Raw genomic sequence first — 27,417 nt, 5'->3', positions numbered from 1 at the left:
TCAGACCTTTTAATGTGAAGTTTAGCGTCAAACCTACGTCATCGGGGGGCGGGTCTTTATTGGCCAATCCAGTCTAAAGTAAGATCATGAGTTTTTCCTCTCCGGTTAACAAAGTCAGCAGCAAATGCCTGCCTGGAGGCCTCACACTGGACTGGAATGGGAAGAGTTTTCGTTCTCCATTTGTATATATTATAACATCATAAAACACATTATTGGCCCTTTTCAGCACGTCTTACATCACTTGATATCATTGAAGGCTATTTTCTCTAAGCTCAAATGTTTATTTTTATAAAACAAATAGAAAACATGAACATCCCGTTTCAGTGCACCAAGCGCAAAGTGGGAAATGTCTCTGGGTGTCTATCTAAGAGCAGCCTTTTTGAGGTTAAGGCAAATACACAATTGAATTTACATACCTGCAAAATAAAACTGAATGACTAGTCAAATAGGTGCAGTCAAATAATCTCCATTTATTAAAAACAGAAATGCTTAGAAAACAACAGCAGTACAGTAAGGTGCAAATTACACTTGAGACATGTTGCATTTAGACTAGTGGTTGACATCCTTTGCCAGTGATGCTGCAGAGTAATGAAAAGACTCCCAGTCAAGGATGTTCCAGTCATCAGAATACTGAGAAGTATCACAAAATTACGTATTACAACACAATGCATGGGTTACATAGGAATGCTATGAAGGACTGGAGTGAACAAAGACCAGATTTAGGAGTCTTTAATTCAAGTTTGCCCATGTCTGAATGTGCCATGTGTTTTAAAGATGACTTCTCCCCGCAGTTCATTTTTAAGGATAAAAATGATAAATAGTCTCCAAACTGAAGTTTCAACAGGAGCTTTAAACCCAGACTGCCAACACAAGACCTCAATGCAAATAAATACGCAATATAGAACCAAGTGAGAAGAAAAGGGATTAAGATTAGATGAGAAGCAGCAATACACTGATATGCTGCCACTGCTGGTACACACATATCACAGCCATGAGGCCAAAGGCAACAGTGGCAGGCAAACTAGAGCTGCTTAGTTAAGATGAATACAAATAACAAAACAGACTGATTTTAATTCCTGATCTTTTCTCTCTAATTAACATGGTGGTTCTTCAATTATAGTATTACCCTTTTTCGCTCGCAGCAGCTATCTCACCCAGGTATATACTGAATCTGATAAGATGGAAAAATACAAAGGTGCTCAGGCTCTTAATAACTACAATCACAGAACCTCCTGTTGAAACACCAATAATGTAGAAGGTTTGGGATGAATGCCTTTGGAAAAGTTGACTCGACAGCTATGAGATGAGGTTTATTCATTTTTATATGAAAAGCAGAAAGTATATCCCAGTAATTCTGTAAAACACTGTTCTTAGTGTAGAAAGGAGGGGAACTTCAAACCTTGAGAGTTAGTGTTGAAGCCATTTAAGTTTCACTGCATATTCTGACAATCAGGATATGCTTTCAAAACAACGATGCAAAGGTCTGTGCTGATATAGAGCAGTATGTACATCACATTTATAAACAGCCTCAAATCTTTTCCATTTAAGGCTGCCAGCTGGAAAAGAAAGGTTATCAAAAACTGTTGTTGAAGTAGGAAACCTGCCTCATGTGCCAGCACTGCTTTTTTAGGGGGGAGGGGGTGTACGGCTTTGTGTAAAAGTTAGCTGACTCATCAGAAGCTAATTAAATCTACTCAATACATCCGAAAACTAATTTAAGAGACGTGACTGAACTGCATTTTTGTTAACGACAGAACAAAGGAGCCAGAATCAAGATGCTCAAGTGAAAACACTAAGGTCAGTCAAAATGAAGAACAGGTTTGCAGCTGGTTGGTCAGTATGCTACGTTAAGGCCAGAGGGAAAGTGGAATTGCACTGTAATGAGATCTTGTGTTTAATCAAGAGTATCGTAAAACATACACTATAATCAATATTTTAAACTAGTGTAAGAGAATGGTTTGATGACTGCAGAGCACCTAAGTATTAAATATGCACAGCCTGTCCCACAGGGCTGCAGTCAGTGGTGTGGCCCCCCCATGTCCCAAACACAGACACATGGGGCTTTACAGTCAACACTGCACTGGATCTGTCCAGAGGGGAGGACAGCCGAGGGAGAGTGGGAGGAGGTTTCACTCTTGGCAGAAGGAGACTCTTCTTGCAGTTTGTGGCTGTCGCGATCCCTCAATCATGAGGCGGTCATCTGTGTTTATGAGCTCTCCAGGGCATCTAGGACTTTCATAATCTGCTGCTTGATGACTTTGGTGGCATCACCTGCATTTGGTATCAAATATCTAAGAGAGGAGAGGAAGAGAAGACATTATTTCAGAGCAAAGAGTTGGAAAATGTAGATGTGTTGGTCTTATTAAGTCTGTGACACACTGACTTCTAAAAACCTTTGACTGAATATTGATAATTTTGAAAATGTGCTGAACTTGTTTTCATGAAGAAAGATAGATGAGAAAATTAATACCAATTGAGTCATCAATTAGTTTACCACAACGACTGGAACACACCTAGCTCATGTTACGACATGTACCCATTCTACCACAACTGGTGTGTGTGTACACATTACGCAGAAAATATGTGATGAGTGTGAGTGTTCATCTGTCTGCCTTTGTGTGTCGGCCCTGTGTTTGGCTGGTGTCCTGTCCAGGGTGTACCCCGCCCTTGCCCAATGTGAGCTGGGATAGGCTCCAACACCCCCGTAGCCCAGAAACGTAGAAGATGAATGGATGAACTAACTAAATAACAAATTAAACCTCATATGACTTGTCAGAGGGGAAAAAAAAAACTAAAACCTAATACCATCTAACCAATATAACCAGGGAATGTGTGTCCTGCATGAGTACAACTTCTTTGAAGTGTATTTTAAGTCACCATTGAAAAAAATGACAACTATCTTTCCTATGAAGCAGATTTAAATTTGAAATCTGTGTCAGTAAAATAAGCACCTCTCCACTGCTGATATTTCCACTCCAGCTGAGTTGTTGCTTCCAAACTTGAAGGTGATCAGTTCGGGGTGCTTCTTTTTGGATGTGATCTTCACCACAGAGTTCAGTGCTTGTCTGGATTGAATGTAGGCAAAGCCTTTTCTTGAGGCTATCTCCCTCAGGCAGTACATGTGAGTCGCTGTAATCAGCAAGTGGCTGGAAACAAAACAACAGACAAAGTGTTACAACTCATGGATTCCTCAATTATTGCGCCTCTTGTGCACTTAATTTGAAGGAAGTGGGAATTAGTCATGTGTGCAACTTCCCCTGTTACTTGCCCAAACCTTACAACATCCAGGCGTGATGGCAAAGTGTCATGAGGAATATCTTTGTCATTCAGACAGGCGTCCCACTCACCTTGGGAACATGTGACCAGTTTCTTTCACCTCATTGCATGGAATGTGATGCTTCACATCTGGTTTGTTCATCCAGGTCTGAATATTGACAATCTCCTTCCTATCATCATCTGACATGGACGAGCTGTCAATCTCATCTACAAGCGAAAATATTAGGTTATTCAAAAGAAGAGCTTTCCTTTGAAAACAAATCATTTTGTTTTAAGACTTCATTTTCCCTGGGGATACGTTCAGTGGCACCTCACCTGTGTCATACTCCTCTTCATCGCCAATACTGAACACAGGCTTAACACCTCGGTAAGGTTTGCCAACGCGGTCACTGCTGCTCACATGCCTTGAGATGGGGGGAGAAAAAATAAAAAGGCAGGGAAACTTAGAACCTCACATTGTTACTAACTGAAAGACATGAAGAAACATCAAATCCTGTGATGGAAAATGACATTAAATGCAAATAACAGCAAGGTTGCAGACAAACAGCAGTGACATGAATATCAGCAGCAGAAAGTATTCTTAGCCCATTACTGCTGTAGGTTATGCTGTCAAATACAAAGAAATAGATTAAATGGTACATTTCTACTGGATATCAAGAGTTAAAAAACTGCTACTGTATGACAATCAGGGCTATTTGTTGTAATCTATATTAATAAAACATTATTTTAATGTTTATGATTGATTAACATTTTTCTGCATAGCCCTGACTATCATCTCAAAGAACAATGAAATGGAGAGACAGACTTTTGAGTGCATTTCCAAGCAAACAGCAGTGAAGCTGAGGGCCTCCTTAAAAAGCCTTAGTAACTCAGACCAGAGAGAGACAGCAAGTTGTGAATACAGAAATGACTAAATGCTGCCCAAAAGGTTTCAGCAGTTTCAACACTGAAAACTTGACAGTAGTTCTACATGTTAGTGAAAGCATGACGAAAGGTCTTAAGAAAACTGTCGAACACAGCCTTCCCAGTGTTGTTACATCAGTGAGCGGTGCTGGCGGAGATGCTGGTACTAAGCATGCGTTAATGTGACACAGGCTACGTTTCCTACAACCCTGGGGGCTGGTGCAGGTCTGCAGCCAGTGGGCATGCTGGTGAGAAACAGCCTGATGTCAGGGAGCTCTTACCGATCTGGAATCACCTTCTCTGGCCAAGGGAGATTGAAAGATATTCTAGCATGGAATAAGGCACAAGGAATGGTGAACTTTGAGGTAAAATACAACAGAACTGTAAAACTGAATGATAGTTACAGAGTCCAGTGTGCTTATTGGGAAACCCCAAATAACACACAGCTGCTTAACTTCCCCATTAGCCACACAATAAATGTCAACCAAAGAGAATATTTGGGGGGGGGGGGGGGGGGGGGGGGGTGTTTGATTTTTAATTTCATAGATTACACTAATTGTTTATTCATGAGAGGAATAGCATATTAAAAAAAACACCTGAATGTCACAAAGTGAAATCATGGAAAAGCTTAATGTTCATGACAATAAAAATGTAGAGGGTGAATTTGAGATGTAGCAAAGGCGTCACACTTTCTGTATCACTATAGAGGGGAACTGCGTCCTCACCTGTCTACGGGGGCGGAGGTATTCTCAATGAAGCTGATCATTTTCTCTTTTACGTTTACTGACTTGGACTTGAGAGCAAATGTCATTTTATTCACAAGGGATTTAACACCTTTGCTGTCTCCAGTGCTGTTCAGAGACTCTCCCTGTAGAAAAAGAAAGAAGCCATGTGAAAATAAATTTTAAATATCCAACGAGTGCATTGTGACAGAAATTAATTTCCTATTGAGCCATGTGTTCACTGGCTGTTTTTATGGCTTGTTATTTCTATTTCGAAATACAACATCAGTAATGTAACTGTGAAATAGGTCCCTTTTAACATCTCTGGTCACTTACATCAGCAGAACTGAGGCTGCTATGAGATCCTGATGTACTGACAATCCAATGGACATACGAAGAGTCAAGGCCTTCAACATTCATGTCTACCAGATGTTGTTGGAGAGCTGCAATCACACAGACCTCAGTGAGTGAAAATAGGTGTGTGTGTGTGTGTGTGTGTTTATACGTCACATATACACATGTCACAACATATACTTACCCATGAAACCACCCTTTGCTATGCTTACATATTCTTTGTTTTTCTGAAAGAGGAAGCAAAGATGTTATGCAAAAAAAACAAAACAAAACAAGAAAATATATCACATTCATCAAACAAAGGACAGGCCCATGAAGATTATTGAATTCATTCATTTTTATCTGTTTGGCCCAGTCACCCTTACACCCCCCACTTTTGTATCTCACTTGCAGGAAGTGGGCCAACACCATGTTCATGTACATGTCCTCCTCCTCCCTTCCACTACCCATGAAGCACAGGTGCTCTCCACTGGCAATGGAGCCTGACTCTAATGACTGCTTCTGAGCCTCCAAAAGGGATTTCACAGACAGAGCAAACTCAGATGGATTTTGGAGCATCTGTTGAAAGAAAGAAATGATTACATTAATTGCTCTTTACTCTAAAAATACATGTATTCACAGAGTCCTTTTTGTCAGTCTCTCACCAGGTCAGAGTCAAGGTGGAAGGCCGTGGACAGGTGCCCAGCATTGTACTGCTCTGCAGGCCGACAGTCCACCACAAAGAAACGTACCCCATCCTGAGAGTGCAATTCATTCACATGAGGTTACACATTATCTTCTTTCTTGTGTGGCTAGTTTGGAAAAGTTAATAATTTACTCACTAGTTTAAATATGATTAATTTGTGTGACTGACCTGCTGCAACTGGTTGGCCTGGAGGATTTCAGGGACAGACACAGGGAGACACAGGGCCTGACTCAGGTCAATGTCCTCCTCTTTCAGAGCCACCAGGCTGCTACCGAACAGATTCTGATTCATCTACCAGGGCAGAAAATGCAATAACAATGAGCTCTCTTGTACAGCTTCCTTCACCTCTTTGTGTTCATTCTGACTACAGCCTTGGCTTGCCAACACTACTGTGTGTGTCAAAATAAGGTTATATATTTGCACATAGCATTATACCTTTCTGAGCGACAAGGGGGTCTTGCTGTGGTAATACTGGGCAAGAGAAAACAAATCTTCAACGTCCTCAGATTCCAGGAGAGAAGGAAATGCTTCCAACATTTCTATGACAGAAAGATCATTCATTTTCACTGTTGAACCAGAAACAAAGAATATCCACAAATAAAAACGTTCAGGAGCCAGACATACTGATAATGTCTTCTTTGCCGTCTCCTTCTTGTGAAAGGATGGTCTCTCTGAGGGTTGATTTAAAAAAAAAAAAAAAAAAAAAGACAAGTTGGATACACATAATTTTTCTTAGCATTCACGTTTTTCTGTGTAACTTCCAACAGCAGCTGCTTACTTGGCATTGACGAGCATGACGAGCATGAGGAAGAAAATGAGGAAGGGGTCAGCCTGCTGGAGATAGGAGTCCCACAAGGCCTGGGTGACATCTGGAAGGCAGTGACTGGAAAACAAACTGCCCAGCTATGGACGGGAAACTTGTTCAAGCATGGCTATAAGTATATTAACAGTTTGAATCACCACATAATACATGTACAAAGAAATACTGACCCAGTTAATGGCATAGGAGTCAGGCGTGATCTTTTTGGTGTCCAAGAAGGAGCAGAGCTCTGGCTCATGGTACTGCAGTAAAAGCCTATATAGGTGGAATGGTCTGCCATTTGGCACACAGTCCCTGGTACAAATATTTTGCAAACATTACATCCAAGATTTGCCTCAGTGTAAACAGGATGAAAAGGACAATGAGGTTTAGATCATTTACCTGGGGATGTATTTGTTCATGACAGCGTAAAAGCAATTGTAGAGATCGCTGCGGGGAAGCTGAAGCCCCAGCAAAGGTTGGAGCAGGTGTGGCCAGCTCAGCTCAGGTGAGAAGGTAATGTTGCGGGCCTTACAGTAGAAGGTGATGACTGACTCAACATCAGACACCATGTCTCTTCTCTCTTCCTCTGATACTCCCAGCTGATCTAAACACAGGAAGCACCAAGGAAAGTATTGGCTGTGCTTTTTATGAACTTCCTGTACAAAGAAAGCCAGAGACACATGCATTTACTCACCAATCAGCTTCTGACTGCGGTTATGAATGAGGGTCTGTTCTGGTAAATCAAAGACTCCGTCCCAGGGAGACAAACTGTCTCCTTTTCCGGAGACATTTAAAGCAATCTGCCAAAACAAAACAAGGAGTCACTGCTAAACATGTGAATGTGACAGTGAATGAGCAAGGGACACTTGATGATCACACACACAACACTGGTCTTCAATCAATGCCTTAACTACCGCTTCACTGATGACCACCTAATCTACCGAGGTAATGAGATCTGTGTAAGCTGGTGATGACTTGTGTTAACATTTACAAGGACTATGCAGCAACAGCTGGAAAGTCCTTTAAACAATCAATATTAGAAATTGATAGTAATTCCAAGCAATGCAACACCATCCAAAAGCTGGTTTTGGCAGCTACAATAATTTTCACTTCACTGAACAAAACTCTCAAGACAATATGGCCAATGTTTGCAATTCGTTTTACAGAAGATTATCATAATGCCAATCATTTATACTATTCAGAGTACTTCACAATGTATTTGAAGGACAATATGAAGATCAATGCATGTATCTCTTAAATTAATAGACATATTTTCCTTTTAAACATACATATTACCTACTATATTTTATAAGAACAGTCACCTAATGTAATTAAAATTGACAATTGTCCCTTTAAATAAATGCAAAAAGGAAGAATTAAGGATTCCTAAATGTTGGTACATAGCCTAAACCTGCTTTTCTAATGGTCTCTATGTAAAGACCTTACTTAAAAACAGAGTTGAACAGTGAAACTGCAGTGGATGATGCCTCTGTTATTAAGACATGCATATAATGCCAACAACATTCACCATCTAAATTCTTAAAAAGAGGCAGGTTTAGAAAAGTACACGTGTTAACTGCCGTAAATAGAGCTGCTTGTTGTGGACATGCATCACATAGAAAATATGTTGTAGGTATGTGGCTCCAGACAAAAACAAGCCTTTACATCTGGGTGTGCCACGCACAGATCTCAACCTTCATTTCATTAGAGAATGAGATTGTGGTGTTTGAACTCCGCATGACATCAGTTAGTCCCACCTTTACAAAATGTTGATGTTGATATGAGAAGCATTAAGAACCATGCATACAAAAACATAGTAACCTTCTGATTGCAGTATATATATTTTTTTGCTGCTATATTGAAAAAAAAAATGCTTCAAAGTCGGTAATTTTCAGACTGATGTGAGGAGCTCATCACCTTCCACATCTTAGCCCTGTGTTGAGCTGAGTTTTCCTGGATCTGGATGATGCTTTTCTCCATCTCCATGTCAGAACCTGCAGAGTCCAGAGCCTCAGCTAAATCCTGGTCCCTGAGAAGGCACAAACAACACACAGTTAGACCAGGTTAAACATTTTACACAGAGGCAGAAATTAAGTTGATCTTCATCTTGCAAAGAAAAACAAACCAATATTCCCCCCACAAGCCCAATCTGATCTTTAACTATAACAGTGAGGCGTTTGTAATCACGTTAATCTGTATCGCAATTCCTCTTCACAGTCTCACAGCCAGGAATCTGAACGTGTAGTGACATTTAACACAAATGAGTGAGTCACCACAATGACAACAGGGTATATCAGACATGAGTTACAGCTGACCATTTCATGCAGCCAAATGTGGCGGACATCCATAAGACCGACTAACAAGCGATGTGACCATTGGTCATGGCAATGGCGACTGATTTTTCACACGCTCGGACAACTCCAGCCTTTTTCTCTGAGGTCTGCCTGTGGACAGTGAAGTAAGCTGAAGTGATAACCACAGTGGTGTCAGGTTTGGCTCGGTTGAGTCAAAAATGAAGTAGAAATCAACACCGGCTATCAGGCTAGTTATTATTAGCTCGATAGATAACACACATATTGAAAGTAAACGTATCAACATCAGAAAGACATTTGGGAAATTGTTGCTGTTTTCAGCTCTTTAGTAATATGTAGTAGTCTTTGTGCTTTTGGTTGTAACATAAAACCAACTTGGTTATTTAACATTAGCCGGCTAGCCGCCGAGCAGCAACGGTACGGCCACTGGTTTCCGACCAACGTCCACCGTCAGCAGAGTGAATTTATCACACACGGCCATCTTTAGTTGTTTTGTGTGAAAATCTACCAGATGAAGTAGACACAAAGGTTTGACAATCGAAATGATGTCCGTAATCAAATTGTCTCACCAGCTTCCCTGAACAGCCTCCTCCACGGCATCCGCCATTGTTGTGTTGACGGAGACACGTCAAATGCCGTCAACGCGGCCGATGTGTCGCACAACGCTGTCACTGATAAATGACTGAGGGCGAGGAAATCTCGTTTTTTCTCAAATTTTATAAAGGTCTCAGAATTTAAAGATGCAAAAACAAAGGACTTATTAAACACTAAAAATTTCAAAAGATAAGGAAACATTTATTTCCAAGTGTGAAGGGCATAAAAATAAAAGTCCACATTAGAATATTAAACCCTCCTTTATGGTTTTGGCTTTTTCTTATGACAGTGAGCCAGCGTGACAACAGCAGCTCAGGATAAACCAAAGCAGATAAATGAAATCCAGCCATTGCTGATTCAGTTATCAGCATCTCAGTTAGGCTTACTTGCAAGAGGCAATAACTCTGGTTAACTGGACATTCGTCATTCATTCATCCCTTGTGCTATTCACCTTTTAAATATGTAGTTAGTGTTGTTATAGTTTCCAATCAGATCTTTATGAATATTATATATTGACTTCCAGACATCTTCACCAAAGACCAGCTGCAGTTCATACTTGTTTGTAATTATAGCCAATGATTTGAGGTCCTGAGGACCTTTGCTTTGCAAGTCACACAATTATTGAACTTAAGGTAACTATTATCTTCTTTACCTGTAGATGACAGAATATATGTATGCATACATGCTGCTGTTACTTTCTGTTCAAGTAGGACTGGTGAAAAGACTGCTTGTGGACAATGACCATTAACTTGCTTCCCTTAGATTGAAACCAGCTCCACGAGGAGCCTTTTACTCATTAAAATGAGCAAAAAACTCTATCTATATTCAAATCAGTAGGGATAGCTGTTGAAAATAACCAAGATATGAGATGCCTAGAAATTAATTTCTGATAATGAACACAATGAAATGTATCCCCAAAAAAGTATCAATGGAGAGATGAGATGTCAGTGCATTAAACCTTTACACAGGACTACAAATATTCACATAGTAAACTACAAGGAGCTTTTAAAATTAATTACAGGAATTATATCTTTATTAGGATTCATATTATTTCAGTTTGGTCACCATACACATCACTGATTTTATATCAAAGCCAATATTATGTGGTTGTGACACTTTTTTCTTTTCAAGTGAAGATTCAATTTGTTTTAGTGAGTGAGAAAGATGAGTTTTGCATGTCGTTTGCACCAGCTGCATCTGGAATGTATGATTTGGTTCTTTGGCATTACAAGACATTCAAATTTAGCCATTAATGAATGTGAAAGGAAACAGGGAAGATTAAATTTAGCTTTTCAAAAATTGGAAAGGCTCAGAACATCCATTCAGTTGTTTTATTATAATGTGTAGATAATACTTGAGAACCAAATCATACAGCTAGCAAGAAATTGTCAGAGCTGTTTGTAGGTTGGAAACAATCAGGTGAAGGTTGTTGGAAGATAATTTGATAATGAGGGGCCGAAAATAAAGATAAAAAATGAAATAAAAAGAAATAACTGTCTACAGATTTTCTCTGCCAAAAGATGAAACCAAATGTAGCATGAAAATAAATCTTTTACAATAACATAGAAAATAAATCATGTATCTTACTTAAAGTGAGCTAGGAAAAAACACCGACTAGTCATCTCCTGACAATAGAGGCATGAAAAAGAACATTTTCAAAAAACTAGACAAGAAAAAAAAAGATTTTTGAGGCTTTTCTAATCAAAAGTGTTTTGCCCAAATCTATGATAGTTGCATTTTACCTAGTGTTCATGAAAGCAGGAGCATTGCATTTACATTTATTTATAAAGTGAACATGCTGCACAAAGAATATATATATATATATAAAAAAAAAAAAGGAAACAGGCAATTCCATCATAAAAAAATTAACTAACCTCTTTGTTTCCCCATACCCATGGGATTTTAATTCCAGCATTACAAACACAGACATTCATTTCACTATAATTTTAATCTTGCATTTCGAAACTGTTAACGTGTGTTACAATAGTAAAAGAGCTGGACAAAACCCTTTAGATCAGCATAAATTAACACATGAACAGTCCATTCAAAAAAAAAAAAAAGCTCTCACAGTATTTTCTGTTGATTCAAAAGGTGTCACGGAAGCTTTCAATTCAGTGATTGGTTCAACAGACTGCACGCTTTTCAATCCTCTCACACTTCACATGGTTGCTAGTAAATTATGCAGCTATACATGGTCATCCATGTATATCCAGTATATTTTTTCCTTCTCTGTATTCTGAGCATTAAAAAGGGTTTACAATGATGTTGTGTTTGAATTAGGTACTAGCAAAGGGATGTGTTGGTTCATAAACAACCGGGGAGCTGGATCACAGCATCACTTTCAATGTGGACAGAAGCCTTCTTGCACGACAACAAACCCCTTAAATGTGATGTAAACATTGTATATTCAGGGCTCTTCACTTTTTCACTTACATAACCCAGTACTCATTTTTTCTATAAATCAAAGGAAGTCAGACAGATACAGTTTAAACAGTTAGGTTCAACAACAAAGACTGAGATTGGCGATCAGCTGTCAGGGAAGTTAGAGTGTTGGTGGTTTCAACCCATATTTCCTGGCCACTTCTGTCTGGGCATATGCAGCATCACATAATGAGTACAAATGGGCCATCTCCATCTCTGACTTAGCTAAATTAATTGCCTTGTTGAACATTTCGATGGCCTTGTCCAGATTCCCCCTGAAAAGAAAAATGTTGTTATTTCAAGCACATTAGGAGAAAGACCTTAACTGTGCGGTTTGTATTTCACCTATTTCTCACCTTTGCACTTCAATGGTTCCCATTGTTTCATAGGCAAAGTCACACTTGTTGTCAATTTCAATTGCCTTACTGATGAGCTCTAAACCCAAGTCAAGGTCTTGTTTCCATTGAAGCTGTAACAACCTAGCCAAACATTTAAAAACATCATTATGCCCTATTTACACAATTCTGTTGTATTGTGAATAATCCATATTGTAAAACAAAGAATAAATGCCTACCCCTTGTGGACATATGTGGTAGCATTGTCTGGTTCCAGTTCGATACATTTATCATACATTTCGTCTGCTTTTCCAAACTGCTGCTGATCAGTCAAAGCCTGAGAAGACAAAATAACTTGCAAGGCCACGTTGCACACTGACACGTAGTAAAGAGCAAATAAAAAATTGCTAAAGTTTATGATTTCATACCTGAGCATAGAGAGCATAGCCCTCAGCACACTTTGGGAACCTCCTGATAACATCCTCAAATCCATCCATGGCCGTTTGTACTTGTGCTGGGTTGTTTCCAGTATATGCTTGTCTGTACTGAAGAAAACAAGAGCGAAACAAATTCAGCATATAAACTTAAACTGACATGGAACATCCTCGATATAGACAGGACTAAATTTGAATAAACATTTTTGTTTATTTATTCAAAAATACAAATTATAGTAAAACTTGATATTTATTAATCTTCAGTTGATAACTTACAAGAGCAAAACATTTCTGTGCCTGAGCCAGAGCAGAATCAGGCCTGAGCAAGATGCACTCATCAAAGTCTCCCACTGCCTCATCCACCTGATCCAAGAGGATCTTCAGCTGAGAGGGGATACACGGGTTATTAATTGTAAGTAACCATTGGCCACTAATTTGCGTTATGGCTGATAGCATAAGAGTTTATGGTTGTCAACAGACACCAAATTAATTGACAAAATGACCAAAAAATTACTAAGAAAACAATAAAAAAGACAGTCAAAAGTAGCAGCTCTTACCTGACCCCTGTGGTGGTATACATCAGGGTTGTGTTTGTCAATCTCGGCTGCCATGTTGAAGTCTTGTGTGGAGAGCAGAGGCTGCTGCTGTTGCATGTACATGCTTCCACGCTTAATCAACGCATTGGCTCGTAACTGTGAAAATTATAGAACAGAGTCAGAGAAAGCCTGTCAGGTTTTTTTTTTTTATTTTTTTTTTTTTTTACACATACAGAGTATCTAATCAACTTCCAAAAAGTTGTATTAATTGTGTATATTTTGCTTGTAAAATAAATAAATCCATAAGCAGTTATCAATGCATTCATCTCGGACAACATATATCTTCTGCTCCACTTAAGACCAGGGAACCAAAACTGTCTCTGAAATAATCTGAGAACTTGCTGAATAATAGGATTTACTCAAAGGACAATGTTCCCACACACACAGCATTCTCATGTATTCTCTCATACAACTTCTCCTACTTTCAAGATCCTTTGAAGAAGTTTAAAAGATTTACGGCAACCTATAGAGGAAAAGTTTTTAACCTAGTTCTCATATGAGGTCACCCAGGTTTATTTGGGGACATTTCAATTATTAGTCTACCGGTCTGAGACAACACCTGTCCTAACACCATATGACTATATCCCCAACTAGATATTGGATGATTGATGGCTTTGCAAATGATTTGGAGTTTCATATCTTCTGTCACACTGCTTAAATGTTGAATGCAATGTTTTGCAAAGAAGTTGACAGAAGCAATAAGCTGAAATCTGGCACATCGTAAAAATAAAGTTCATCTGTATACCTCTGTTGGAGTCTTAATTTTTTTCTCATTTCACCTGAGACAAACAATCCTTACCTTCACATTGGCGTCCTGCATGTTAATCACCTGATCCAAATCAGGTTGTGCAGCAGTAGCATTCCCAATCAGCAGGAAGAAAGTGGCACGCAGCAGCAGGGCCTCTGCAGTGTATCGGCCACCTGAGTCTATCTCCTTGGTGCATTCACTGATGATTTTGTCATAGTTCTCCTCCTCCATGTACTGCTTTGCCTTCAGGTAGCCAGAGCTATTGAAGTGAAGAAAAAAGAGAAAGAGAACCGATCAGAAAGCGTTTCTCTACGTGCCTACCAATATTACAATGCAATTTCCTGCGGATTTAATTTTCAATTCTGTCTGAACATCATCAACATCTACACCACAAATTCCGCTTTCACTTGTAAAAAAGTTTTATCAATATCGAAATGAAATGTTCTCTGACCTCTCTGTCACCTCAGCTGCCTCGCCCTCTTTGTCCTTGTCCTCATCTTTCTTTTCTCCCTTTTGCAGGGGCTGTGAGATGATGTCATCTGTGAATGAGCTGAAGTAGGACTTGATAAACTGAGGTGAGGGCATCATCGGCTCACGGTTCTACAGTAGGAAGTTTCAAGGCCATGTTCATTATATCAGTTCAGGGAAATAAAAAACAAAGAAAAGCCTTAATGTCAACAAATACCTTGTACTTCTCTTTGGCCTTCTCTTTCCCCAGCTGTTTCAGCACTTTGTCTGCCAGCAGCATACTCTGTTGGTTCTGGAAGGCCTCAAGTATACACACTGCTGTGACATCTTGAGGATACACAGAGAACAAAACCGACAATGTCAATAAGCATCAAGTTAAACTTCACAATAGCCAATTTGAGAAGAATGGACTGTGTCTCACCCTCTAAGCACTCCTTCTTGTTGTCAAGTTTTTCCAGAGCTTTGGCCCTCCTAAATAGAGCCTTAACATAGCGTGGATTTAGCTCCACGGCCCGTGAGCAGTCCTGTACCACTTCTATCCAATTCATCTGAAATAAGAGTTATAATAATTATCTTCCAAAAATCTCAGTTTTTGAGTACAGTTTTGCTTGCAGGTCTGCCCCCCACACAGGTTTACAAGTGAAATATAGATGCCTTTTTTGTGTTTCATTGTATTATTTTGGAGATGAATATAATGAAAAAATGAAAGGCTCCATAAGTTATAGTCAATGAAGCTGGAGCTCTAAGAGCGCTTATAATATTCCTATGTACACTGGGCATTTTTATGTTCGGTAAGGTCACCCAAGAGCAAAAAATTTTCCCTGTAAATGCTGGGCACAGACAGAAAAATTAACAGATTTTAACCCAAAGATGATCATGCTGGTGACACCAGAGTGGGCGTGGTCCACCTAGAGGAGGTCTCTGACGGGATGGAGTATTTAATTTCTTACTTTTCCGTTAAACTTTAGTGTCACCAAAATAGTACTCAGACATTAGGACAGCACTGTTGGTTACCAAGCCAGTTTGCTGCAGTAAATAAACCCTCTGTTTATTGCCAAACAAATAAGGAAAAAAATCCATAAATAGAGGGTTTTTTTATTTTTAACTGCAGCAAACTGGCTTGGTTAGTTTAAGACTGCTGCTTTAGTTAAAAGCCTTTAAGGGGTTGGAACAACGACCAATATTGTGTGAAAAGTGTGTCCAAACATTCGACTGGTACTGTATAGAAAACCAACACATAAAACTTATCTTTAAATTACAACAGCATCTGCAATGATCAGGAAAAAAAATGGAGAAGAACACTGTGATACAGTTAGAGAGCTCACTGATTAACCAAGTTTGCAAAAGATGGCTATTATCCCAGAATCACACATTACACATTGACCAAACAAGTGTAACCACTAGTTTGTGCAGACGCCATCTTCATGCAATCCCCTGTGGCATGAAGATGTGAAAAGAGAACAGAAAAGTTCTGCAACATAGAAAACATTTGCCACAAAAAACAAAGAACATGAATGTTGTTTAATTTCTTAATGTATCCAAGAGAATTCACAGATAACTAATGCAAGATAGAGGCAATTTCTCTTCAACAAACACTCACAATTATAGATTTATCAGATAAACAAAAATCTATTTAACGAAACTGAGAGTTTAAAAGAAGGTGGTACCAACCAGCTGTTCGTAGGCTGCTGCTCTGTTTTGATAAAACGTTGACAAATCTGCCTTCTGCTCTGTTGGGCAGAGAGCGATGGCCTCTGTGTAACACTGGATGGCACTGTCATACTTGGCAGCCTTGAAGTATTTGTTGCCCTTGTTCTTTGCTGCCTGGGCCTGATCCAAAGGGCTCTAAAAGAGAGAAAAAGTCAAATTTCAATGAATGTGCATTAACTTTAAACTTGAAGTCTGGTTTTTCAAATTAAAGTATTACTTAAAAATAATGAAGCACTATAACAATAATGTTATACTGATAGTATAACATAATAACAACATAAAAGCCTGAACAATTTGATAATGCCATTGCGTAACCTGTGAAATGGTTCATATTAGTCGTTCTTAGCTGATCAGGTAATCATAGACACTCATCTAAGGAACATTTCAGCTTGTAGAGGTTTTATTACATAAAGTGTTAAAGAGCCATTTACAAGCTAATTGCAAACAAAAATAAACATCCTGAACATCCACTATACATCACAAGGGGACAAAAAGCATATGCAACCAAAAATGAGCCATGACCTGACAATGTGCCTGGGAGTAATGCCTACAAAATGAGGCAAAAGATGAAGAGCAAAATGTTTTTATAGGTACACTACATCCCCGTGGTAGCTTCAGATTTATATGTCACGATTATCACTGCTAATACTTCGCCAGTGTAGCCCAGGTGTTACACATTACTAACATATAACACAAAGTAATTGAAATGACAGCCACTAGCAGCTTGTTATTACTATTTAATAAAACAGACTCAAATGACAGCCTCCCCCGCCTTCGTTGATTTACTTCAGCCGTCATGCCCCTGAACCTGGTTATATCACTCGCCATGTTCTCCCCTCACTTAGTTGTGGTGTCACATTGTGTCTATTCTTCTTGCCTTGTGGGTGTGTGTTGATAGTCATTAGCAGCGAGGCTAGTTCCCCGAGCTAACCTAGCTCTCCGCCGACATAAGGTTTCCCTGCGGGCAGCTAGCTAACGGTTAACACTGGCTAATCCAGCACCGGAGAGCCGGCTGCTGCCATGTTCGCCTTCGGCCTTGCTGTGGTGAAGGTAACTGTCACCGGCAGCGTCAGTGCGGGTCTGTGTCCTTGACTGTACTTGCAGAGATGGGTTTAGTCGCTAAAGCGCGAACTTGACCTGAAGGCACGCCGTGCTAACGCGGCGGCCGTTAGCATTGACAGCAGACTCGCGAGGAGTCTCCAGGTAACCGTTACCATGTTCTCCTGCTCCCGGCCGGCTCGAGCTGCGCCGTCTTGGCCCTGCACGGGGCTGGCGCTGCCTTCGGGTGTTTTGCGCTCCCCGGTCCCTTTCCTCTCCTTCGTCCTGCTGCGGTTCCACAGGTAAACCGCCCCCACCCCCAGCACTATGGGGGTCCCGACTAACAGGGCCAGCTGCCAGCGGGGGAGTCCCGTCCCGGACTGGGGCTCGACTGGCTTAGACGCAGCCATGATCTACAACCGAGCAATGTAGCCAGTCAGTACCAGAAGCACCGCTAGACAGCGTGAGCAGTGGCTTCTTCTTCTTCCGTGCTCGAGGTCACACACGCACAGCGAGGAATCATGGGATACTGGCGGCTCATCCCGGCTGCTGTGTGTAGTTGTAGTTCCGCCGTTGTATTTTGTAGTCCAAACTCAGGCGCAGAGTCAACGCTTCCTTTTGGCTGCCAATCAATTTGAATTTAATATATCATGTCATATCATGTTGGATACAGTTTACCTTTGTGAAAAGCCGCTTTAGTGGCTTAGGTTTCGTTTATGATGTAATTGATGAAAGAAGCCTTTCAATCTGCACATCTTTATAGAACTATATTATTGGTGCTTATGAATTTATGAGCGCAGTGTCGAGTCCGAGACAAGTTTCCTAAGGAGACAATAAAGTATATTGTACGATAATTTGAAAAACAAAAAAATCTCCATTTGTTTATGTGCACCGTGACTGCAGTCCATATGTGGCAGTGCTGCTGACTCAATCTTCGGTGTGCCAAAAGGGATCCTCAAAGTGCAGTGTTTTTTAGCCTCGACACACAATCTGCATTTTATCCCGATGAGTGTGGCTCTTCCATTTAGGGTTGTGTACTGTTTCCATGTTTGTATCTTGGCCTTTCTCAGTCTCCTCTCCGGCCCATTTCCAAGTTCAGTGCTCTGTCTGACCAGTACTGGAGGCTGACCACTCAATTTGTGCCCAAAGCCATCTCTCCTCAGTGACCTGTACTGAGTAGTATTCAAAGTCAGCTCTATTTAACTGTGTAAAGGGAAGTCTGTGTATAGTCCTGTCCTTATATTTGACGAGACAGTTATTCCCCCATGAGGTGTTCTCAAATTTCAAAATTCAAGTTTATGCTGTGACCTGTAACCTGTTTTATTCTCTTCTTAAAGTTGTACCACAGTTTGTGTGCTTCATAATGTTTTATCTATAGTTTAGAATGAATTAAAATTAAAATATGTAAAAAAAATAATAATAAAAATAAAAATTGTCATCTATTTTTATATATTCAAATTAAGTACCTTAAAACCTCAAATAATCAATTCTGCTCTGACACAGTAGTTTCTTTTGAAATCAATTTTTGCACAACATGTGGTGAGACACAATAACCTTTTACTGTGTTTGTGTTGATGACAGTTGAGCTCCCTTCAATTACCCAGGAGATATCATTCTTTTATAAGAACCCAGTGAACCCAGGGACTATAATTAGGGTGCCTGATCCTCTTGCTATTCTTGGCTCTGTTATTCCTCTGCAAATGTTATTATTAGTGTTGTGGCTTAGTTTTGGTAGTTTTGATACTTCCCACAAGATGTCCAGTAAACTGTAGTCACTAAGATGCTCCTGGGAAATGCTTTCATCACATGATGATGATAAGTTCACAAAGTGGGTCTTAGTTCCACAAAGAATGTTTTGAATGCCTTTATAAAAATGTAGTTCTTTATCAAACCGATTATAATGCTTTTTGGCAGACAACAAGAGAGTAGAATGATCAATTAGTCAATAGAGATTCACTATTTGAGTTGGAGCAAAGCCTGCCATCTCTTCATTTTGATCCTCCATTCCTTTAAAACATAGGACAAATATTGTTTGCCTCCATTTGTTTGGACTTTTTCGCACTGCAGTTTCATCTTGTTTTTGTGATGTACAACCACTGTCATGATCTCAGAAAAGGTTGTTATTTATGGCATTTCTTGTTCAGGTATGATCTTAATTGGCTCCAGTATTTGGAGAAATAACAGATGCCAGTAATCTTGTTGTGAGTCCGGACCTGATGTTACAAAACAAAGCAGCATGAATGTCTCATAACAGGGCTCATCTGGATTAGTCCTCCTCCTTAAGACTTAGGACTCTGAGACGATTAGCAGCATTTTGATCCTTTCAGTTTATAGAGGTAAAATTGTACCATTGACAATGTGACATTATTATTATTATGACATTATTATTTTTTTCTCTCAAATTCTATATTGGAGCTTTGATTTGATATAGCTAATGGAATCATATCAAGAATTAAAAGAGATGTTCTGGTGCCACAAAAGTTTTGAAAATTATGCATTGAGATCATAGACCATTACCTGTGAATCTACAATCTGTACTTGTGGTTGTTTTTGTGCGTTTGTAGAGCTGCAGCTTTTCATTCAAGTTTAACTTGAATTGAACCGTTGCATTTCTTGTATGTATGAAAGTATGAATGTGCATTCATGTTTTAAATAAATCTCTAAAACAAAAAACAGGAAAAAGAAATCATGATTTAGTCATAATAAGTATTTTTTGAAAATATATGCTCCCTTTCTGTCCTGTATTGCACGAGCCCCAGGCCTTCGGCACACAGAGATGCCTGCACTCCATAGTTATTGACAGGTTTGATGTACTCAGCGAGTGGAAAGTATGGGGAAATTGGAGTTTCAGTTTCTGCCCCAAGGCTAATGACTGTAATGGAAAGATTAAAAGCACTGGTCACATCACCACCCAGTGCCAAAACACTAGCCATTCCTCTCTGCCTCCCGCGTCACTGTTTTTTCTCATCATCTCCATTTTTACTTTCTCCCAGCCAGGCTAAATAGATTATAAGGGATTTGCCTATTTAAAGACATGAGCAAAAGCTCCACTGTTTAGTTTTGGATCTTCCAAGAATAACAAACTACAGCAACTGCACTTGAGGGACCAGAGGGCTATAATTGAATCAAGTTACCTTTGCCTTGTGGGACTGTGTAGTAGAGCAACCAGTCAGTTAGAAGCTTAGTAGGTCAGCTCAGTGTTGTATTTACTCTACAGCACTCCGTTCAGATCGTCTGTCGGAGCAGGACCTGCACGCTAAAACTCCACAATGTCTCTCAGGCTCCTTCCTGCTATTATTATGGACAATGATGAAGATGATGATGGTAACTTCACAAATTGGATGAGTAGTTACTGGGGTCATGGAGCCGAAGGTGGACACTCCAGAGAAAGGAAACGCAGTTTCAGAAGACCTGCAAGAGTACATGTTGATCGTAGAGCATCACTCCCGACAGTGGTAAGGAACCGAAAGGATTCCATGTTGCATTCATGTGATTCTGTACATACATGTGGACTGGACTAACCTCAAATAGCAACACTGGAAATTTATTTTTCAATGTCTGAACGCAACATGTAGTGATTTTAAGCTTGAAAATTTGAATGAAAAATGCGGTATGTGCCTGTATAAGTTAAGAGTAAGTATAAAAAAGTTTGAAACAGCATCAACAAAGACAAAGGCTGAGCATAAACAAATCAGAATTTCATAGCATATTTCAGACATGCATATGTTTCTCTGCAGACACTGGTATGAGCACTATGCAGGCTATGTGGGTCTGCTGCAGTGTTCAGTGATTTCCTGACCTGTCATTTGCCTCCACATGTTTCACATCGCTAATATCTGCTGATAGTACAGTATACTGCATTTTCCCAGACTTTTCCTACACATGTCTATTGAACCTGTGCTATTCTCTTATAACATATAAAGTATTTGTAATGCTGGGATTGCGCTCCTCATTGGTCACAACTTGACTTCAGCGTTCAGTGTATTGTTTTACATTAGTGTGGTCAAGCAGTCTGCCAACACTTGTCAACACTGAGTTCAGTGCCTCGTGTGAATCTTTTAAGTGCATACGGACTTTGCTTCAACTCTTTGTTCTGGGGTTGTTCTGTTGTTTCAGTGTTGGCATCTGTGAAATTTTAAAAATTATTGTCACCCCCCCCCCCCAAGAGGTCAGAGGTCAGCTGCAGCTGAACTGTTGCAGACTTGTGTCTCTGCTGAAGGTTTATTTGGCAAGATATGTTGACCAACATCTGAATGTTCACCCAGTTTGTTTCAGAGGAGTGTTATGAGTGTGTGAAGCTAAATCTGTCCTTTTTCTGATATTTTATATATTATTTAAACATTTGCTGACAAAGGTTATATCCCTCCAGATTATGCTGCATGATAAGGGTTTATAATGCAACTGTATTTCGTGGATTTCCTTTAATTAGATGTTATCAAGTTATTATTTTCTCATTTATTTAGTTGGTTGTGCTAATTACATCAGCAGGGTTTGATTGAGTTTTTTTGAGACTTGAGTGTTATTGTTAAGGAACCAGAAGTAAGTGCTCTTAGCTGAATAGCACACATTTCAAACAAAAGCAGCTGGATTCAAATGTATTGTTTTGTTTTTTTATTCATTCATCGACTGTGTTTGAAACTGCAGCACTGTCATAATCAAAGCAAAAATGATTTTATGGCGAATGATCGATAGAACATAATTAATACTGGTGCTGTCCTGTGTCCAAATGGTCTTAAATGCTCTTCCACTGCAGCTCATATCAACGCAGTTCCAATACAAAGTCATCCAGAGGACACAGTCATCCCTAATGACACTGCTAGAATCAACGCTTCAGCTCTGTCCAGTACAAATCAGTGGTGAATGATCAATGAGCATAACAGATCCAAATAGAAATCTTTTTCCTGTACTGTCAGGATACCTTAGTGCGACGGGTTTGCCACATGTAAGCGTAACAGATTATTGCTGTTGTGTAAATACTTGAAATGAAGGGACTGGTCTGGGTGGAAAGATAAACTATAATTAGTAGGTAACTTTGCTAACATGTTACTCAAGGGTATTAGTGAGTGAGTGACTAACCCCATTTGCTGACACGGGCTCAGCAGACTCGTCTCTCTACAATAATGTTCCCACACTTGCATTTTCTGTTACAACAAAAATACTGCAATATTAACAGTATCAACACTTCAATCGGTATACATGAGTAAGGATGTTTCTCTGTGTGGTCTGCAGTCACAGCTGGATGCTATGAAGTTGAACAGACTCCATGCAGCGACTATGGCGCCCTCCCCCAGCCACATCAAGACAAGAGAGGAGAAGGGGGAGGTCAGACCACATCAGAGAGCTTGTCGTGCCGCCTCTGATGATAACAGTCGCCAAAAATCAGCCGTCTCAGAGAACCGTATTACCACCATCCCAGAGCTCACAGAGTCATTCGAGAAAAGACTTTGTGCCCGTGATAGGAACACCATATCTCTGGTGAGCGGAAGTGCGAAGAAGTCTATTCAACAAATGATGTTTACAATATTTTCTAGTTGCCCAGCTTGTTGTAGATCGTCCAGTTAACCACTATGATTTGATCAGATTTTAAGCTTTAGGGCACTCTGTCATTTACAGGGTATTACAAAGCTCTTTTAGATTAGGAAGTTCTAAGATATAAATCAATTTTTATTGTCTTGATGTGTTGAAAGGATCGTAGGCAGGTTTGAATTTTATAATATTTCCCAGAGGCTTTTCAGATATTTCAAATTTGCTGGATATCCTGAAAATCCCGAAAATCCCACAGATACCAGATTTGATTGACACTTGGGAAATTTTTAAGATAATTCAACACCTTGCATTCACGGCTGCATTCCTCAAACCACTCCAGAATCATTTTTGGCATGTGGCAGGGCACATTATCCGGTTTAAAGAGAATACTGCTATTAGGGAATATAATTTTCATGTGCAAAATTGGACTGCAACAATGTTTAGATAGGACAATAGAACGAAAAATAATCTTATTTAATCTGCCCCTTTATCCCAAAAATCAATTTGCAAAAAATTAAAATAAAATAAAAAGTACATGTGATACAGACGTGATGCTTCGTGGTCCAGTTCTGATTTTCAGTTCCATTTTGGGTACTCTTGGCAGTGGACTGGGGTCAGCATGGCCACAGGGATCCTGACCAGTTTGAAGCTATACAGTTTAACTGGGATTCTCTTTGTGTTCTGAGCATGTTATGATGAATTCATTTTGGTAAGGGGTCGATTGTAAAATCTCTTTCTTTTACAGAATGACGATGACAAGTTGTGCCTAATCTGTCATGAAGAAATGCGCAAGAGTGGAGGAATTCAAGAGCTGCACTGCACACACCGCTTCCACAAAGAGGTAAAATATCTCCGGCAAATCCATTCTTTTGCATGTCACCTCTGCAATGTTCATCAGTGGCCTGATCGTCATCTTTTGCAAAATAATGGTCACTTATTCACTCTAGTCTGAGCATGCTGAGGCCTATATCAGATATCCATGGTGCATGAAGACAAAAACCTCCCAGACATGCATGATGTGAAGTGGTATGGGCCTGTCTTGTATAGTGTGCCTTTCCCTGAAACCTATCTATGGAAGAACAGCCTTTTTGTGGTCCGAGGACTTTATGCTTACTGACGACAGTGTATCTGTTTGGTGGGTGCTGAAGGCGGCTCGGAAGTTAGAACAGAATCGGCCTCGCAGTGGCAGTGATGCTGCAGCTTGTCAGATGAGGAGACTCCAGGACGAAAGGAGAAATTCTGCAGATGCTCAAATCCCTAAGGAGATCAAGACGCATGCACCCCGTCGTCAGTTTTCCCTCCGGAGACATCGCTGATATCACTCTGTGGAAGGAGGTGACACACTGTTGGAAGAAAAGATGGAGGATTTGTCTCAGGCCTTGACTGTGCCTGACCTGATCCTGTGAAACTGCCCTGTGAACTCTCAGTGTCATAAGCCAAATATTAGCTCATTCTCACAAGTTTGCAGTCATAAATAAGGCATTTCAAATTTTTGCAAAGCCGCAAGATTATTAAATATTAGTTTATGGAATTTTCTCCACCTATACTTGAAGATTCCTGTTTGACATGGCTTTTATTATCCTTCTGCCATATTAAAATATATATTACTTTAATACTGGCAAAGAAAGTGCTCTAAGTTAGCACTTTTGTAAATGATATATATACAGTTTATTAATTTTTTAGTAGCTCATATGTGATGTGATCGTACGTACATTATGTTTTCAATTACCTTCATCTTATGGCTTTAAATATCACATATACATAAATATTTTAAATTCAGCAGAACCACGATATGATGCCAACAGTGCAAAGAGTAAAGGAAGGACATACAATAGATTTATTTTGTAGATGTCTCATACATCTTGGCTGTCTTAATTTGGTTGCGTCCTTCTTTCCATCCATCCTTCCTTATATATGTGATTGCTGGACCATTGTCTTGTATTATACTATGTGTTATAGTTTAAATGTTTGGATTGTCTATTTTGACAGATTTGAAAGTCAATATATAACCACAGAAATAAATCTCCACTTTAAATGCACCTGCATTTCATGCTATCTGCTTTATAACCACAGATACTCTTTTATGACTCCTTTAATAATAGAATTAAACATGTGACAGTGGTGGCCTCCCGGGTCTGGGTCAGGTCAGTGCTGATTCAGTTGTGGATATACTTATAGACCTTTGCATTGGAAGGTATCTCTTGGCTTATGTGAAGTAAATTATTACCAGCAGGATTTATACACATTGAGCTTGAGTGAAAAATTTGGACATGACATAAGTTTATAATGTGTTTCAAAATGCTTTTCAGTGCATGGAGCAGTGGCTGTGGAAGAAACAGATGTGCCCCACATGTCGAGTCCATGTGTGCATGCCGAAGCCCCTCTACTGGTCATCTTCACACACCAAAGTCCCGTAATTGTCCTGCACTTACACATTATTTCCTCATACCCATTTCACTCTTAGACCTCAACCATATCTCCTTGTGTCCTTGTGCTTGACCCCCTGGGACAATGAACCATATGAGGGTTTCATTCAAATTTTACTTCAGTATGAGACTTTAACTTAGTTCATCGTGTGGCAAAGGAGACTCCAGTGCAAACCATCAAGACAACCAACTAACACTATTAAGATAAGAGGAAGTGATTGTACAGTACTTATAATTTGGGTTTGCACATTTATATACACGTGAAATGTTATCTTTTAGCCCAAATTTCATCAATGTCCGAAAATGTGTGGATAAATTATGAAACCTTGCATTTACATAATTATGTATGATATAAAAACAAAAACTTTTTACTATTTTCTCTTCTTTTAATCTGACACTTTTGTATATCTCATTAAGGAGGAGCAGTCAAACTTATTTTCTTGCTGAAGAATTATATGAGGGGACGTTTGCCAGTGTCATGTTTGTCTGTCAGCTATGAACCTGCTGCAAATGGCACGAGCTGTTCCCAATGGCACGCATACTTTACCCACAACCAAGTTAATGTAACAACCCAACTTCACACTCTCAACAGCATGTTAGTTATTTGCCTATGCAAATGGACTGAAGCAATTATTTTTTCTTATTTTTATTGTTAATGACAGAACAAAAGCATAGACAGAAATAATAATACTCAGATTGGTAATGAAAGACTTTGCCATCTAAACTTGAGTGACTAACTCTCCATGTCTCATGCCTATGTCAATAAACTTTACTCTGATGTTGTGAAAGTAAACTCCTCCCTCATGTGAGCTCATCGTTTACATTTTGCTCCATCTTCCTGCCTTGCCTGTGCTATTATTTTGCATATGAGGTCCAGTTGTCTGCCATCTGTGAGACTCTTTGTTGTCTTGTCCGTGTCATACTGCCAAATAAGAGATTGCAGTGAAATATCCAACACTATCTGACATCATAACAAACCCATATATGTATTTATTTATATTTATAGAGTTATCTTTTGATTTATTATTATTATTAGTATACCTTTATTTCATCTGTAGCTGCACATCAGTGAAGCTGTGATCTTACTATTTGTCCAACTAAACGTATCCTGCTGCTCTGTGCAGACAAAACTTCACTATCAAGGTAACCAAGGAAAATATTTTTCACTTTCCTGAAAGGAAAAGGTGAAGTCTCTTTAACAGATACTTCATATCCTCTTTGTGAGTTACAAAGGTGTTTTTTGTATGGTTTTTCATCTTTGAACAATTAAACAGTTTGTCGCCATCCAGTTTTAATTTTTATTCAGGAAAATTCATAAAATGACTGTGTCAAGCCACATCCACAGTGCCAAGACTTGGACACTAAGACAATCAGCTGAGATAAAACCAAAAGTAGCATCAGCCTTCAATGGCTTCACCTCACTTCACTTCCTGAAAAGAAACTGGGGCCCCTCAGCATAGTGACATTTGTGGTCTTGGCTTTTTTAATAAAGATTCCCTGATGTGACACACCTAAATGTGGTTTTGTTTTGTTTTGTTTTGTTTTTCCAACTAGCAAGCATTTCTCTTTGCCTGAATATATTATTCACTGTAATTATGGCATTTAATTGTGCTTCCATTCTTCTGATAATTAAAGCTTTTCAAAAAGACAACAGTATTCAATAATCCCATAATAACAATGGCAATACCATTACGTTAGTGAAACCATTTTTTATGTCATCTTGATGGTTCCATTCATTGTAGGTGTGTCATTAAGTTATTGTGTGTAGTTTTAAAGCCCAGTCAAAGGAGTTTTCACTGTTATTAGTTTACACCTCTTTTTTCAAAAATGTTGACTGTTGCTATAATGAATTGTAAACAAAGTAACAGGTTTTAACTTCCTGTTTATGAAAACAGATGACCATAATACCAATCAATCTAACTTAAATCTGATTTACAGCTAAGATAGGATGTTAGAAAACTCTCCAATACAAAACGTATCTTTATTATAATTTTTTTTTATCATATGGCTTAATGTTTCATGCATTCAGGCATTAGTCGAACTCCAGCTGGATGTTGAAACTTCATA

The 27,417-nt window shown here is 39.3% G+C and overlaps 3 protein-coding genes across 5 annotated transcripts; 1 reads left to right on the top strand and 2 right to left on the bottom strand.

The window, feature by feature from the left end:
- Positions 1-456: 456 nt before the first annotated feature.
- Positions 457-9,676, bottom strand: tbc1d23 (TBC1 domain family, member 23). 2 transcript variants are annotated; one of them, XM_029500917.1, is made up of 19 exons: positions 9,624-9,676; positions 8,660-8,771; positions 7,437-7,542; positions 7,142-7,346; positions 6,931-7,054; positions 6,719-6,843; positions 6,565-6,611; positions 6,376-6,479; positions 6,109-6,231; positions 5,900-5,992; positions 5,643-5,813; positions 5,440-5,482; positions 5,238-5,344; positions 4,905-5,047; positions 4,461-4,505; positions 3,592-3,680; positions 3,348-3,483; positions 2,952-3,146; positions 457-2,291 (listed from the first exon to the last, which is right to left on the bottom strand). In XM_029500917.1, the coding sequence occupies exons 1-19, from the start codon at positions 9,659-9,661 to the stop codon at positions 2,207-2,209; spliced, it is 2,091 nt and encodes a 696-aa protein (XP_029356777.1). In that variant the 5' UTR covers positions 9,662-9,676; the 3' UTR covers positions 457-2,206. The 2 variants fall into 2 exon arrangements, with proteins under 2 accessions (XP_029356777.1, XP_029356778.1); XM_029500918.1 differs by lacking the exon at positions 4,461-4,505.
- Positions 9,677-10,659: 983 nt separating this feature from the next.
- Positions 10,660-17,876, bottom strand: tomm70a (translocase of outer mitochondrial membrane 70 homolog A (S. cerevisiae)). The gene is made up of 12 exons (XM_029500296.1): positions 17,575-17,876; positions 16,322-16,495; positions 15,072-15,198; positions 14,868-14,977; positions 14,634-14,782; positions 14,234-14,441; positions 13,396-13,530; positions 13,115-13,222; positions 12,833-12,949; positions 12,644-12,741; positions 12,426-12,548; positions 10,660-12,344 (listed from the first exon to the last, which is right to left on the bottom strand). Exons 1-12 carry the CDS (start codon positions 17,806-17,808, stop codon positions 12,191-12,193), a joined length of 1,737 nt encoding a protein of 578 aa, XP_029356156.1. The 5' UTR covers positions 17,809-17,876; the 3' UTR covers positions 10,660-12,190.
- Positions 17,877-20,462: 2,586 nt separating this feature from the next.
- On the top strand, positions 20,463-26,860 carry lnp1 (leukemia NUP98 fusion partner 1). 2 transcript variants are annotated; one of them, XM_029500562.1, is made up of 5 exons: positions 20,463-20,853; positions 22,628-22,873; positions 23,670-23,765; positions 24,073-24,259; positions 25,234-25,340. In XM_029500562.1, the coding sequence occupies exons 1-4, from the start codon at positions 20,668-20,670 to the stop codon at positions 24,238-24,240; spliced, it is 696 nt and encodes a 231-aa protein (XP_029356422.1). In that variant the 5' UTR covers positions 20,463-20,667; the 3' UTR covers positions 24,241-24,259; positions 25,234-25,340. The 2 variants fall into 2 exon arrangements, with proteins under 2 accessions (XP_029356422.1, XP_029356423.1); XM_029500563.1 differs by lacking the exon at positions 24,073-24,259 and having other exon boundaries at positions 25,234-26,860.
- Positions 26,861-27,417: the final 557 nt, after the last annotated feature.

This window comes from Echeneis naucrates, chromosome 4, assembly GCF_900963305.1.
Source record: "Echeneis naucrates chromosome 4, fEcheNa1.1, whole genome shotgun sequence".
Taxonomy (NCBI): Eukaryota; Metazoa; Chordata; class Actinopteri; order Carangiformes; family Echeneidae; genus Echeneis; species Echeneis naucrates.
This window is presented reverse-complemented; position numbering and strand designations above follow the sequence as displayed.

Coding starts and splice junctions, on each gene's coding strand:
- tbc1d23 (XM_029500917.1), bottom strand. CDS start 9,661: ATGGCGGATGCCGTGGAGGAGGCTGTTCAGGGAAGCTG. Junction 6,612..6,718: donor GTCATGCTCGTCAATGCCAA/GTAAGCAGCTGC, acceptor ATCAACCCTCAG/AGAGACCATCCTTTCACAAG. Junction 3,484..3,591: donor TGAAGAGGAGTATGACACAG/GTGAGGTGCCAC, acceptor TTTCGCTTGTAG/ATGAGATTGACAGCTCGTCC.
- tomm70a (XM_029500296.1), bottom strand. CDS start 17,808: ATGGCTGCGTCTAAGCCAGTCGAGCCCCAGTCCGGGACGGGACTCCCC. Junction 14,783..14,867: donor AGGCCAAAGAGAAGTACAAG/GTATTTGTTGAC, acceptor TTCCTACTGTAG/AACCGTGAGCCGATGATGCC. Junction 12,345..12,425: donor GGAACCATTGAAGTGCAAAG/GTGAGAAATAGG, acceptor TTTTCTTTTCAG/GGGGAATCTGGACAAGGCCA.
- lnp1 (XM_029500562.1), top strand. CDS start 20,668: ATGTCTCTCAGGCTCCTTCCTGCTATTATTATGGACAATGATGAAGAT. Junction 20,854..22,627: donor GAGCATCACTCCCGACAGTG/GTAAGGAACCGA, acceptor TGTGGTCTGCAG/TCACAGCTGGATGCTATGAA. Junction 22,874..23,669: donor ATAGGAACACCATATCTCTG/GTGAGCGGAAGT, acceptor TTTCTTTTACAG/AATGACGATGACAAGTTGTG.